The sequence below is a fragment of the Aspergillus ochraceoroseus genome (assembly GCF_002846915.1).
Source record: "Aspergillus ochraceoroseus IBT 24754 chromosome Unknown P175scaffold_6, whole genome shotgun sequence".
NCBI lineage: Eukaryota > Fungi > Ascomycota > Eurotiomycetes > Eurotiales > Aspergillaceae > Aspergillus > Aspergillus ochraceoroseus.
This window is the reverse complement of record NW_024468481.1, coordinates 374,446-387,991: the sequence shown is the minus strand read 5'-3', so window position 1 is coordinate 387,991 and position 13,546 is coordinate 374,446. Positions and strand designations below refer to the sequence as shown.

The 13,546-nt window shown below is 53.8% G+C and overlaps 7 protein-coding genes across 7 annotated transcripts; 4 read left to right on the top strand and 3 right to left on the bottom strand.

Annotated features, from left to right (window-relative positions):
* Positions 1-35: 35 nt before the first annotated feature.
* P175DRAFT_0524772 (putative alpha,alpha-trehalose phosphate synthase subunit TPS3) lies at positions 36-2,914 on the top strand (the record flags this gene model as incomplete). The annotated part of the gene is made up of 2 exons (XM_040899389.1): positions 36-58; positions 148-2,914. The coding sequence occupies 2 exons, from the start codon at positions 36-38 to the stop codon at positions 2,912-2,914; spliced, it is 2,790 nt and encodes a 929-aa protein (XP_040750563.1).
* Positions 2,915-3,263: 349 nt separating this feature from the next.
* Positions 3,264-4,007, top strand: P175DRAFT_0461607 (uncharacterized protein). The gene is made up of 3 exons (XM_040894767.1): positions 3,264-3,403; positions 3,458-3,534; positions 3,592-4,007. The coding sequence occupies exons 1-3, from the start codon at positions 3,304-3,306 to the stop codon at positions 3,979-3,981; spliced, it is 567 nt and encodes a 188-aa protein (XP_040750562.1). The 5' UTR covers positions 3,264-3,303; the 3' UTR covers positions 3,982-4,007.
* Positions 4,008-4,226: 219 nt separating this feature from the next.
* P175DRAFT_0461603 (PCI domain protein) lies at positions 4,227-5,892 on the top strand. The gene is made up of 2 exons (XM_040894766.1): positions 4,227-4,546; positions 4,643-5,892. The coding sequence occupies exons 1-2, from the start codon at positions 4,300-4,302 to the stop codon at positions 5,791-5,793; spliced, it is 1,398 nt and encodes a 465-aa protein (XP_040750561.1). The 5' UTR covers positions 4,227-4,299; the 3' UTR covers positions 5,794-5,892.
* A 104-nt stretch (positions 5,893-5,996) lies between these two features.
* Positions 5,997-6,689, bottom strand: ura6 (uridylate kinase ura6; the record flags this gene model as incomplete). Its single annotated transcript, XM_040894027.1, has 1 exon — positions 5,997-6,689. One exon carries the CDS (start codon positions 6,687-6,689, stop codon positions 5,997-5,999), a length of 693 nt encoding a protein of 230 aa, XP_040750560.1.
* Positions 6,690-6,878: 189 nt separating this feature from the next.
* On the bottom strand, positions 6,879-9,221 carry P175DRAFT_0533587 (uncharacterized protein; the record flags this gene model as incomplete). Its single annotated transcript, XM_040900073.1, has 4 exons — positions 6,879-7,038; positions 7,482-8,878; positions 8,939-9,103; positions 9,159-9,221. The coding sequence occupies 4 exons, from the start codon at positions 9,219-9,221 to the stop codon at positions 6,879-6,881; spliced, it is 1,785 nt and encodes a 594-aa protein (XP_040750559.1).
* A 1,112-nt stretch (positions 9,222-10,333) lies between these two features.
* On the top strand, positions 10,334-11,986 carry P175DRAFT_0533585 (putative hexokinase; the record flags this gene model as incomplete). The annotated part of the gene is made up of 1 exon (XM_040900072.1): positions 10,334-11,986. One exon carries the CDS (start codon positions 10,334-10,336, stop codon positions 11,984-11,986), a length of 1,653 nt encoding a protein of 550 aa, XP_040750558.1.
* A 596-nt stretch (positions 11,987-12,582) lies between these two features.
* Positions 12,583-13,535, bottom strand: P175DRAFT_0440841 (uncharacterized protein; the record flags this gene model as incomplete). Its single annotated transcript, XM_040894043.1, has 3 exons — positions 12,583-12,876; positions 12,977-13,016; positions 13,096-13,535. 3 exons carry the CDS (start codon positions 13,533-13,535, stop codon positions 12,583-12,585), a joined length of 774 nt encoding a protein of 257 aa, XP_040750557.1.
* Positions 13,536-13,546: the final 11 nt, after the last annotated feature.

The window sequence follows — 13,546 nt, the reverse complement described above, 5'->3', positions numbered from 1 at the left end:
CTCTTTCCTCATCGACTATTTGCGGTTGTAGCAAGATGACGGTCTATATCGCTTCACTGTATAAGCCCTGAATACTTAATTGATCTTTTTTTTATTTTTTATTTTTTTTTTTTTCTCTTTAGTCTTGCTGATATTCTCTGGTGGTAGGTTTCTTCCGCATACTGTGCGATTTCGCGCTCCTACGTCCCAGGATCGCTTTGCAGAGTCCCAACCGGAGAAGCAACTCGCTACCTCGGCGCCTACTAAGCATACGCCAGAAACAGTAGCAACAGCAACAGCAACAGCAACAGCAACTAGCTTGTTTGAACGGCAGAATGGTGATCCAAGTGTTGGCCTTACTCCGGGTGCTACGACTGACCATGAACGTATCTTCTCTGCTAGCCCCAAGGAAGCCGCGGAAGGAACCCATCATCATCAACATCTCTTGACAGAGAGTGAAGCACACTCGCCAGCATGGGGCGCGAGAACAGCCCTCAACCAGCCCAAACCACAGTCCGCATTCGTAGCGTCTCCGTCGATTCTCAGACATCAGGATCCGATCGCCGTACCAGAGCCAGCTCCCGTGAGGGAAGCGCCATTAGTCCCTGCAAAATATCTGAAACCTTCGTATCATGGTACCCGGAAAGGATCGTTCTGCGAAGCAGACTGGACTATCACGACAGCGGAGCAGGGGAATGGGGGGCTGCGCAATGCCGTGCGGTCTGCTGCCGAGACCGGACAGCTACAAGACAAGGTTTGGGTCGGCACCTTGGGCATCCCTACCGATGCTCTGACGCAGTACACCAAGGCAGCTATCTCGGAAAAGCTAGAGGGAGAGTATGATTCGCTGATGGTTGATGTGAGTGACATTGATTTCGATGGCCATTACACGCACTTCTGCAAAACCATCCTCTGGCCCGTGTTTCACTATCAGATCCCGGATAATCCGAAAAGCAAGGCCTATGAGGACCACTCGTGGGTATACTATGTCAAGCTTAACCAAGCCTTTGCGGACCGGATTGCGCGCAACTGGAAACGGACGGATTCTATCTGGATTCAGGACTATCACTTGCTGCTGGTGCCCGCGATGCTGCGGCAGCTCCTCCCCGATGCGCAGATCGGGTTTTTCCTCCATGTTGCGTTCCCGTCGTCGGAGGTGTTCCGATGCCTGGCGCCGCGCAAAGAGCTGCTGGAGGGGATGCTCGGGGCAAACCTGGTCGGGTTCCAGACGGAGGAATACTGCCGGCACTTCCTGCAGACGTGCAGTCGGATCCTCAGCGTCGAAGCGACCAACGAAGGGCTTCAGCTGGAGGATCGGGTTGTGAACGTGGGCAAGTTCCCGATTGGCATTGATCCGCTCTCGTGGGATAAACGACGCAAGGCGGCGGATGTGGAGCAGTGGATCCAAACCATCTCGGATCGCTATGCGGGCAAGCGGTTGATTGTCTCGCGGGACAAGATTGACCAGGTGCGCGGCATCCGCCAAAAGCTGCTCAGCTACGAACTCTTCCTCAACACGTATCCCGAATGGCGGGAGCAGGTGGTTCTGATCCAGGTGGCGACCAGCACGACGGAGCAGCCGGAACTGGAGGCCACGATCTCGGACATTGCCATGCGCATCAACTCGACGCATTCGACGCTGGCGCATCAGCCGCTGGTGTTTCTCAAGCAAGACCTTGCGTTCCCGCAATACCTGGCGCTGATTTCGGTGGCGGATGCTCTGATGATCACGAGTCTACGGGAGGGGATGAATCTGACGAGCCACGAGTTCGTGTACTGCCAGGACGGGAAGTACGGACGGCAGCAGTACGGATCCCTGATTCTGAGCGAGTTCACGGGCAGTGCGTCGGTCTTTGGCCATCACGCGCTCCTGGTCAATCCGTGGGACTATCGCCAGTGCGCCGAGGCCATCCACACGGCGCTCTCGCGGGGGGAGGCCGAACGGCGGGCGGTGTGGCAGCAGCTGCATCAGGCGGTGCTGCAGAACTCGACGTCCAACTGGGTGGCGTCGTTCAGTGCGACGTTGCGGCGCGTGTGGCACGAGCAATCGTCGCGCGAGATCATGGCGGTTCCGCGCCTGCGGCTGGATCAGTTGGAGGCACGGTACCGGCAGTCGACGACGCGGCGGCTGATCATCCTGGATTACGAGGGGACGTTGGCGTCGTGGGGGTCGCCCAGGAGTATGATGATCGTGACGACGACGACGACGACGACGCCGCAGCGCGCGATCACCGCGCTGGCCGAGCTGACGGACGACCCGAAGAACGTGGTGTACGTCATGAGCTCGCGTACGCCCGAGGAGTTAGCGCGGCTGTTCCGCCTCGTGGGCGGCGTCGGGTTGATAGCCGAGAACGGATGCTTTGTGCGTGAGCCCCACGGCGGCGAGGCGTGGACCAGCACATTTCCGGAGTCGTCGACCCGGCAGGCGTGGCAAGCGGCGGTGCGACAGATTCTCGCGTACTACCAGCAGCGGGCGGAGGGGAGTTGGATCGAACAGCGACACTGCTCGCTGGTTTTCCACTACGAGGCGGCGGAGGACCAAGCGGCGGCGTGTCGCCTGGCGTCGGAGTGTGCGGACCACATCAACGACGCGTGTGCCAGCCAGGGGGTAGTGCATGCGGTATTGGTGGAGGGGGTGTTGGTGGTGGAGCCGCGCGACACGAATAAGGCGACGGCGGCCGACGTGGTATGGCGTGCGATGAATTCTGGAGGAGGAGGAGGAGGAGTGGATTTTCTGTTGGCGATTGGGGGGGATCGTGATGATGAGCCAATCTTTCGGTGGGCGAACAAATTAGCGAGCTCTGGAGGCGTGGAGTATGTGATGACGGTGACTTTGGGGACGCGCAGGACCGAAGCACGAGCGACGATGGGCCACGGAGTTACAGGAGTGGTTGGATGTCTGGAGCGGTTGGCGCAGACGACGATGAAGAATTAATGTATTATTATTCTTATTCTTATTCTTATTATTATACTCTGTATGACTCGGTATATTATATTGTTTCCTTAGAAACCAACGTTGTTTATGTTGGATTCTTGCTGCAGAATGAGCGACTATAATGGAGATAATTTATACAATCAATCAGATTCCATAGAAATGCAGATAATGCAATTAATCGAATCAATTGATTGGAATTCAATAGTTGCCGGTGCAAAACTCGTTAATTAAGACTGAGAGTCCGGTTAGTCGGTGATTCCCTCTCTTTCTGTCTTTCTCTCTTTCCCCTTCTTTTCTCTCCTTCTTTTCTCTTCTTCTCTTCTTCTCTTCTTCCACTTGCTCAGATTCAGATTCAGTTCAGTTCAGATCAGATTCTCTCTTCTTCCAATATGTATTCCCTCCTCCTCTTCTCCCTCTTCTCCCCCATCCTCGCCAATTATACCTTCCCCACCGGCTTCGACGTGAGCGAGATTTCCGCCAACACCAAAGGTACTTTCTGTTCTCTCACGTCTCTCTCTTCATCTCGTCTCTAAACCCTTTTAGCCTCCTGGTGTTTGGGGGAGCTTAATTCGTGTCCAGAGCTCTGTGGTGGTTCTGCCCAGGTCAATCACTGCGATTCGGTATGTTTCTTTCCCCCCCCCTTTCCCTGGAATTCGGTCGCTAAGATATGCCAATAGTCGACGCTGGATTTCACTTGCACCTGCTCCAATGGCTCAACCGCCGATGTAGCCCTGTATCAACAGACCATCCCCTTTTATGTCTGCCAGGCCAACTACGGTCAGTGTATCGCCCGTTCCTCCACTCAGGAGGAAGATGCGACCTGTAAAGAAGGTCTCAGTGAGTGCGGGACCTTGAACGCGTCCAGTGTCAGCACCAGCACCAGCACCAGCACCAGCAGCAGCACCACCACCACGGCCACGCAGACTTCAACCGCGACGGATTCCGCCAGCACCACCACCACTGCCGCTTCGACTACCCATACCGGTGCCGCTGTCCAGCTGCTGCAGAATCATGGAGTGGCTGTCTTTGCCACGGTGATGTTGGGCGTGTTGGTGGGGGCTCTGTAGTTTTGTTTTTTTTTTTTTCTTTCTTTCCTCGAGGAACCTGGATGGATCAATGAGACGATGATAATTGAGACCCAGACGTAGCAATAATAATATTCTCTACAATTTCGATCCACTTTCGATCCAATTCCGATTTTTTGAAGAATAATCATAAATAAACAAGAAAAACTCGTCAGTTCGTGCCAAGACTTTTTTTGCCCACATTCCAAAATTTCTCCACCGCCAAAAATCATCGCCAACTTCTCGCTTCATCTTCATCTTCATCTTCTTCTTCTTCTTCTTCTTCTCTCCATCCTCCTCCTCTCCATCCTCCTCTTCATCATGCCCGCTCCCTCGACCACCCTCTTGATCGAGGGCTCCTTCTCCGAACTCGCCGAGGAATTCGCCGTCTATCTCGATGCTCTTCGCCAGCCCGACCAGCCCTCGCTCCAGTCCGAACTCACCCCGCTCTTGCAACCCCTCCGTCAACAGGAACAGAATGATACCCAGATCGATCAGAGTCAGCGGGATGAGGTGCTGAAAAAGTTGGTCGTGGCGGCCGATGTCTTGAACACCGCTCCGGAAAAGGGTGCGTTACTTTTCATCCCTTGACCTCGTGTGGAAAAATGAAAATTAATTCATAGATATATATATATATATATATATATATATATATATTGTATAGAAATCACCCCCGCCTATAACCTCCTCATCCATCTGGTGCAGCATGCCTCCGACCCAGACATGTTCCTCTCGCGCATCTGTACCTACCTCGCCAAAAAACCCGTCTCCTCCTCCCCCCAGTTCGGCCCCTCCGTCGCCATCGCCATCCTGTCCACCATCTTCAACACCCTCACCCCCTCCGACTCCAGTCGCTTCCATGTCCTCCTGGCCATTGTCGCCGTCATCCGCCAGTCCGCGTCCAGCGTGGCCTTTGACGCCCTGAAGCCGCAATTGACCGCCCAACTCCCCACCTGGCGCACCGCCTGGGAACTCGACCCCGAAGAGGCCCAGCGCCTGCATCTGGCCATCGCCGACGCCGCCCAGGCCGCCGGGGACCTCGACTGGGCCCAGACACACGTCGTCGAGGCCCTGCAGACCATCCCCGCCGCGGACGCGGCCTCCCCCGCCGCGCGCGAGCTCGCCGTCCGCGCCCTGACCGCCGCCCTCACCCACCCGGCCGTCTTTGATTTCACGCCGCTGACCGCCGCGGACGCCGTGCAGGCCCTGCGGACCAGCGACGCGGCGCTCTTTGAGCTGCTCGAAATCTTCACCTCCGACACGCTCGACGCCTACGAGGACTTCCTCGCGGCCACTCCCGTCTCCAGCATCGTCGTCGCCAACGATGATGCCCTGGTGCCACACGCGGACGCCCTGCAGACCAAGATGCGGCTGCTGACGCTGGCCTCGCTCGCGGCGGCCGCGACCACCACCACCACGGCGTCGGCGCGGTCCCTGTCGTATGCCACGATCGCGTCGGCGCTGCGGGTGCCGGCGTCGGATGTGGAGAAGTGGGTGATTGACACGATCCGGGCGGGACTGGTGGAGGGGAAGCTGTCGCAGCTGCGGTCGGAGTTCCTGGTACACCGCGCCACGTACCGGGTGTTTGGCGAGAAGCAGTGGGCCGAGGTGCAGGGCCGGCTGATGGTGTGGCGCCGGAGCCTGGAACGCGTGCTGGGCGTGGTGCGGAGTGAGCGGGAGCGATATGTGCGGGAAGGAATCCCGGCGGCTGGGACTGAGGAGAAGAACGAGAAGGAGAGGAGCGAGAGAAGCGAGAAGGAGAGGAACGAGAAGAACCGGATTGAGCGTCGACGTGAGGTATTATTAGCCGAGTAGTTTTCTTTTTACTTTCCTTTTCTTTACTTTCCTTTTTTTTCCGATGAATCATACGGAGACAATGTAATGACAGTACAAATCTCTCTCTCTCTCTCTCTCTATATCTGTTCTGTATAAAGTATACGTATGACAACAGTAGCTACCACACACACAACAAAGTAAACAAAACAAAATATAAACAAAAAAAAAATAAAAAAAAAAACTTAAACAGCCATAACCCCCCTCCCCTCCAAAGCCCCCCGAATCCTCGCATAAACCTCATCCACCCCGCCCACAGCCGAAACCGAAACCACCTTGTCCTGGCCCGCAAAGGCCTCGACCACAGGCATACTGGTCTGCACAAACGTGCGGAACCGCTTCCGGATCGAGTCGGCGTTGTCGTCGTCGCGCCCGGAGGTCTCGCCGCGCTTCAGCAGCCGCGCCTCCATCACCTGCTCGGGGCAGTCAAGGAACAGCGTGAAGTCGCTGGGACACACGGTTGCCTCGAAGAACACGGCCTGGTCGAGTTGTCGCGGGAAGCCATCGATGAGGAATCGTTTCGCTCTCGCATCGACGTTTTGTTCTTCTTTTTCTTGTTCATCGCTGGCGCTGCTTGTTGCTGCTGCTGCTGCTGCTGCTGCTGCTGCTGCTTCGCTCGCGGCTGCGGCCATCGCATTCGACAACAGCGCCACCGTGATCTCCATCGGAACAATCTGGCCCTCCCGGATATAAGACCGGATCAGCTCGCCGTATTCGCTGCCCGGGCGGATCTGCTCGGCGCGGAGCAGGTCGCCGGCGGACAGGTGGGTGAATCCGTAGTCGCGCACGAGGTTGGTGGATTGTGTGCCTTTGCCGCTGCCGGGCCCGCCGAGGAGGAAGACCACGGTTGTGGAGTGGGGGGAGAAGCGGGGGGTCATTTTTTTTTTTTTCTTCTTCTTCTTTAAGAATGAGTTAACTTGTTCTTTAGAGTGGGTATATAGTAGAGTAGAGTAGGGTAGAGTAGAGTAGAGTAGAGTAGAGTAGAGTAGAGTAGAGTAGAGTAGAGTAGAGTAGAGTAGAGTAGAGTAGAGTAGGTAGGTAGGTAGGTAGGTAGGTACATACGTTGGTTATTGGTTGGTAGTGGTGGTGGCACGCTGCTGTCCTGTTCGTGATTTCACTAGAAACATATACGATCCTGTCCCGATCAATAGTATCGTCACGAATGGGAGCACCTTGAACTGCGACCGGCTGTACTGCGAGCGAGACGTGGTGGAATAGGGGCGAGCGCTGAGAACTCGGTGGTTCGACATTGGATGGTTTACCTTACTTTACGACAGTTGGTGTTTTGATTCCGGGAGGTAGTTAATGGATAATGGAGTTTCTTTCCGGTTTGGGTTAGCCTGACCTACATATAATAACTTGTACTACAGAGTATACAGAGTATACAGAGTATACAGAGTAGATATACACATGATATTAATAACTAAAGTAGATACACCTGATATTAACTAAAGTAGATACACCTGATATTAACTAAAGTAGATACACATGATATTAACTAAAGTAGATACACCTGATATTAACTAAAGTAGATACGAAACTATACTCTGTCAGGCACTGCTTGGTATGCCCGCATACCACGTCCACATCCACAGTACATCACCCCCCCTAACGTACACCCCCCCAGTATCAAGATCAGAAACCCCCCGACTCCCCGCACCACCTCGTACGCCTTGAGCACTTGACGCTCCGCCCGCCCTTCCTCCTCCTCCTCCTCCTCCTCCTCCTCCTCCCCCCTCCAATACGGCTCCTCTGGCTTCGGCTCCGTCCCCTGGAACCCCGCCTGTCCCCAGTCATCCGGCGTCTGCGTACGGTGCACCTCCGACTCCCCCAGCACCTGCTCGTCCTGGTCTACCGCCTGCACCGACACCCAGTCCACATATCCATCCGCAATGAACATCGTCTCGAAACTGCGCTTGGTCGTGTTGCCGATCAGCACCGGAACTCCGTCCGCCGACGACCGCGCGTAGAACCTCCACCCTGCAATGTCCGTCGCCCCGTTCCAGCTGACGTGGAAAATCGTGCTCAGATCCGTCGCGTCGGTCCCGTAGACAGACGCAACCACGTCCGGCGGCGTGGCCGGACGCCCGACAAATGGAAACTTGTACGACCGGTACGAGGAAAACCGCGTCGATCCAAACTTGGCTTCCATCAGCAACTCTCCGTCGGCGTCGTGTTCGCTCTGGTACCCCCACTCGCTCCAGCCAACAAAGGTGTTGCCGTTGCCCAGGCTCTGCACGTTCCCCCGCAGCCGCGTGAGACCTCCGTCCGGCCGCTCGATGCGCTTGACCAGCGTCGCCGTCATCGGCGTGGCCGTCGTATCGATTTGCACGAAGAGCGCCGAGGACACGTTCTCCTCCTGCTCCGCCTCGTCCGAGGCGTTGTTCAGAAACGATATCAGGTGGTGCGTTCCGTTCGACTCCACAAACCGCGCGTGGTGCTGCTTCGAGAACGTGAAATCCAGCGCAAAGTCGGAGCGCTTCCCGCCCAGCCGCCACACAATGCTCCCGTCTTGCCCGGAAATGTAGTAGATTGTGCTGGCGAATCGCGCGGACAAAAGGTAGTCGCCCACCGCGTTCTTGTCGGCCGAGTTGACGTGGACATAATCCCACCCAGGCCTATCCGACGGCCGAGAGTCGGGATACACCTTGACAGACTCGTCGACCTGGACTTGCTGGTACGAGCTCCATTCGAAAAGCACCTCGCCAGTCTGCGTATCCAGCTCAAGGAGACCGCCCGCGACGATCCAGCTGCGTTCGTCTGGCCGGCCGATCGTAGACAGGTCGGTTTCCTCAGACCGGTACAGACAAGCCAGAGCCGACTTTCCACCGTCCAGAACATTAAACTCATGCATGTTGAAAGACCCGAGGTCGTTGACCACGGGCACCTTGTACTCCTCCTGGTAGTGCTGATCCAGCACGTAACCATAGCCCTTGTCCGAGCCATCGTCGTTGAAAGCCCGCTGTAAGATGAACGAAAGGTGCGGTTGGTCATCAATGTTGTTGGCCGCTTTGAAGTCGAATATATTCCGGTTGTCAAACATGCAAGACCCAGCCCAAACAAGGCCCTATAATCATTGTGAGTTGGTCAAGAGCTTGGGTTTTTCCCATTCAGAAGCGGAACGTACTCCATCTGCATCGTAGATGTATGGGCCAACCTGGCACGGTTTCCACTGGTGCGTCGGGACCTCGGGATCAATCACGCCGTACGGTGCGACAAACCAGTAGCCAGGAGCTACCCTCTCGCGGTCACGGTAGGCGACGTCGAACTTTAACGCTCGTACATTGGGGAGCTAGAAGGGATCAGCCAGCCAGCGGACATGTCATCCATGGTTCAAGAGGCCATACTGTGACAAAAGATAGTAAATCGTCGTGGTTTTCAGCTTCCGCTGCTGCCAGGCCACTGGCCATAGCCATAGATAATAGAGCCCACGAGAAGAACATAGGTATTGCAAGAGCGGCTAGGAAGAACCCTTCCCAATCAAAACGAGTCCACAAAGTTATCAACAACCACCAAAATCCAGAAGAGAAATTTTCAGGGACAAAGATCCAGTCCTGTCAGAGAACATTATGAACGAGGCAATCAATCTCCACCAGAAAACCGTCGTGAATGCATCCAGTGACAACGTAAGTGCTGAGATGGAAGCTGACGATCGAACGAAGCCAACCCTCTTGGCACCATCCTTAGTGGAGCGATAGACCACTCCATGGAGTCCATTCAGCCGGTACGTCGACTGTCGACAGCATTCCTCCTCTGTACGGAGTAAGTCACTCCTTGAGTCCTTCTGCAGAATTGCCCACGTGGATACGCCGTCCTGAGGACCAGTCCCTTCTTAAGTCCTGCCCCTGAATATGGATATACGACCATATAAAAGGATGGTCGGGGTAGCTGGAGGGGGTAATCTGCAGGACTGACGCGTCGTTGCTCACGAACAACTAATTTTCAGATCCGATGAAAGGGGCCATCACGTGGACTGTGAATCCAGAGTTGTATCCCCTTATCAAGATTGTAACAGTTCCGTCATTCTGATTACCACCGTTGCACCCATTTGGTCACATCCAAAAGATACCATACCTAACTACTACTGTACTAAGTACAGAGTACCTAGTACATACCTGAGTAGGTAGGTACCTGAGTAGGTATTACTAGTACCATACTCAACCCGTAATTTACCCGGATCAGGCACGACTTGTATTTTATGTCGAAAATGCAACTCAACTCAACTCTAGTACTCCGTACTAAGTAAGTTGTCTGCTACATTCCTGCAGACTGGATGGTAATACCCATACGTGACCCTCTAGGGGATCCGACTCGCGTTGGCTGCTGCTACTGTCAATCTTGATACTACCCTATCCTATACCCAACTCCAACGTCGCGCATCTTGGCATCTCTGCGTTTATTTGAATGTCATTCATGGCTTTTTAATTCGGATGCATGTCCTGATGAGCCTATCGAATTGACTTTGATTGCCTCTCGCCCTCTGTCGTGATAATCCACCTCATAACCCCCCCCTTCTTCAATCATGTCAAGCCCTCTAGCAAAGGTCCTGCACAGGATGCAGACCCTCTTCTCTAACATCGTTGCCGCCCTGGAGGCAATGCTGCTGTTTCCCTCCTTGTTCCGGGATGCTTCTGATGGGCAACGGAGGTCTTTCCAGGGAGAGTACTGGCGACGCCGCGGCCTGAATGCCTTTGCGGATGAGGTCGATCGCCTCTTTACTGCCCCACTCTCTATGCAAAACATGATCGCAATGTCAGAGAAGATCCGCGAACAGTTCACAACATGTCTACAGTCCAGCCCGGTATCTATGTTGCCCTCGTATAATCATGCCCTGCCGTCGGGAAAGGAGACCGGAACATTCCTAGCCCTCGATGTAGGAGGATCAACCTTCCGAGTGGCCTTGATTGAGCTGCGCGGGGAAGGTGACATGGAAATTCTCCGGGTATCATCTTCTCAAATTGATAACCAGGTGAAGCTGCTGGAGGGAACTATGTTCTTTGACTGGATGGCGGAGAAGATCGAAGCAATGCTGCGCGAGGTTGGCGCCAACTATGGACGTGAAATCACTCCGCTCTCTATGGGTCTGTCTTGGTCGTTTCCTATTGAACAAACCTCCATCAGTAGTGGCCTGGTAATCCATATGGGTAAGGGGTTCCTGTGCTCTAACGGGACTGTCGGACAAGAACTGGGAGACCTCATTGTTCAATCATGCCGAAAGCGCAATCTCAACGTGCAAGTGGACGCAATCGTCAACGATAGCTCCGCCACTTTGCTTTCCCGAGCGTACGTTGACCCTACGACCCGCATGTCCTTAATTCTGGGAACCGGAACCAATGTGGCCATCCATTTCCCGGTCCATGCAATCGGATTGACAAAGTTTGGCACGAGGCCGTCCGGATGGTTCGATTATGCGAAGCACGTCATTATCAATAGCGAGATGAGCATGTTCGGTGGGGGAGTACTGCCGATGACTCGATGGGACGAGACCCTCAACCGTACCCACCTGCGACCAGATTACCAACCCTTGGAGTATATGATCACCGGCCGGTATCTTGGCGAAATCATCCGACTGATTGTGGTCGAAGCCGTTGAGAACACCAAACTGTTTGGCGGAGAACTTCCACACTCCATGCGCGACGCCTATTCATTCGACACCAGCATCGTCGCCTTTATCGAGGCGGATACATCGCCATTGCTCTCGTCTTCTGCGGCTCTTCTCCAAAAGGAACACTCCTTCCTCATCCCCCCGTCCCCAGACGACCTCAAATTCCTGAAGCGGGTGTGCCAGACCGTTTCCAAACGCGCCGCCGGATACCTGGCCACGGCAATCCACAGCGTGTGGTGTCTTTGCAATGACGCTGAATTCTCCGATGCTGCCCGCTTGGGCGTATCACCAAACAAAGTTGTCGAAGAGCTTACCGTGACCGAGAGCGAGAGCAGCAACCCTCTAAGTTTGTCAATTGCGTGCGACGGAAGCGTCATCAACAAGTACCCTGGATTCAGGGACCGTTGCCAGCATTACCTCAACCAGTTGACCCAGGAAACCAACTCTACCCAAGCATGCCTCCACGCAGACGACGATCCTTGTGTCCGTTTGGAGCTTGCGCCGGAAAGCGCAATCTTAGGCGCAGCCGTTGCAGTCGCAGTCGCAGTGAACGACAAGAAAGGGGAATGAATGGCAACATTTATTTTTTTTTTTTTTTTTGTATCTCAATGTTAAGCCCTGCAGCCAGCCGGTTATGTTTATTCATCCATCCCATCCGTCCCTCTTTAACTTTTTGAAAAAAAAAAAATGAACTAAACTTGCATTTCCGGTGTTCTAATGGTATGGGTTGCGCTTTGCAATGGTATACGCTAGGGGGGTTCGGGTTATTACTGCTAGATTTTTTTTTTTTTTTTTTTTGGTCCTCTGAAACAATTTTAAAGAGTATGAGGCCATCATCATCCTTCATTGCGCGATGTTCGGTCACTTGCATGCATGCATATATCGGCTTCGAGATTCCGATTCAGGAGTATTCATCGTTTTATCATTCACGTTATTACATCATTCATCCTAGGCGATAGGAATAGATTGCACCTGATGACTGGGATAGAAATATCAATATGGGTTGGATTGTATATAATGATAAATTCAAAGAATCTGCTGAGTCGAGGAGGCCATTTCAATTCAAATAAACCACCCGAAGGGAAGGACATGACAACGACAGTGTTGAAGCCTACCCTCTCCATAAAATAGAAGAGCCACCAGCCAGTCTGATCAAACCCACCCACTCACTCCTTACAAAGATCCTGAAGCAAATCTAGCATCCGTCGCTGAAACCCCAGCACTTCATCCCGAGGAAGCCTCCCAGATAACGCCGGGTTCAGCGTGAATGACCCGCCGCCCCCTGTCTTGGCCTCTGCAGCCGCCCCGTCCGCGATGGGATCGATGAGATCCGACCGGAGACAGAAAAACGGAACATTCAGCGAGCGGAGTTCCGTCTGCATTGCGTGTGCCATTTGGGTGGAGGCTTTGTAGACTTTGGCGTCGTAGTTTTTGACCTCGGCGCGGTCTTCTTCTGCTGTCTTTTGGTGGATTAGTTGATTTTTTTCTCTTGTCTCTCTCTCTCTCTCTCTCTTTTTTTTTTTTCATGGTAGGAAAGGAAAGGAAAGGAAGGGGGGATACAGAAACTTGTTTAGTATCTATTGGTGCGCCGACGGAGAGTCTGTATGTATGTATGTATTCATTAGATATATATATATATATATATATGAGTAAGTAAGTGTATAGGAAAGACAACGCACAAAACAGCATCCAACTCCTTCTTCTTCTCGGCTCGAGCTCGTTGCTTCGCGACGAGAGCTTCGCGGCCCGCCCACCACTGTTTTTCGTGGTCATGTTGGCGCTGGATCAGGAAGCGGATGCGGCGCTGCATCTCCTCGTTCTGGCTTACGGCGCGCATTACCTGTTTCAGGGCGGGGGGCCAGGTGGTTATTGTTGCTGGGTCTGTGCTGGTGGTATTGGTATGGGTATTGGGGGTTGTGGTGGGCTTTTGAGGGCCAGCATGGCCTTGATGGGTTCTAGATGTAGATGCAGATGCAGACGCAGACGCATAAGAAGAAGAAGGAAGAAGTGCTTCTGGTGGTTCATAAGAGTCGTGGTCCTCTGCTAATGGTGATTGGGGTTGCTTGGAGAATGTAGAGAGAGTCCGGAGGATGGAGTTTAAGTCGGGTGTGTTGTGCATGATATCGGTCT

Excerpts from the sequence above, each read along its gene's own strand:
- P175DRAFT_0461607 (XM_040894767.1), top strand. The coding sequence starts at position 3,304 with ATGTATTCCCTCCTCCTCTTCTCCCTCTTCTCCCCCATCCTCGCCAAT. Across the intron at positions 3,404-3,457 it reads GATTTCCGCCAACACCAAAG|CCTCCTGGTGTTTGGGGGAG; the intron begins GTACTTTCTGTT and ends AAACCCTTTTAG. Across the intron at positions 3,535-3,591 it reads AGGTCAATCACTGCGATTCG|TCGACGCTGGATTTCACTTG; the intron begins GTATGTTTCTTT and ends ATATGCCAATAG.
- P175DRAFT_0461603 (XM_040894766.1), top strand. The coding sequence starts at position 4,300 with ATGCCCGCTCCCTCGACCACCCTCTTGATCGAGGGCTCCTTCTCCGAA. Across the intron at positions 4,547-4,642 it reads GAACACCGCTCCGGAAAAGG|AAATCACCCCCGCCTATAAC; the intron begins GTGCGTTACTTT and ends TATATTGTATAG.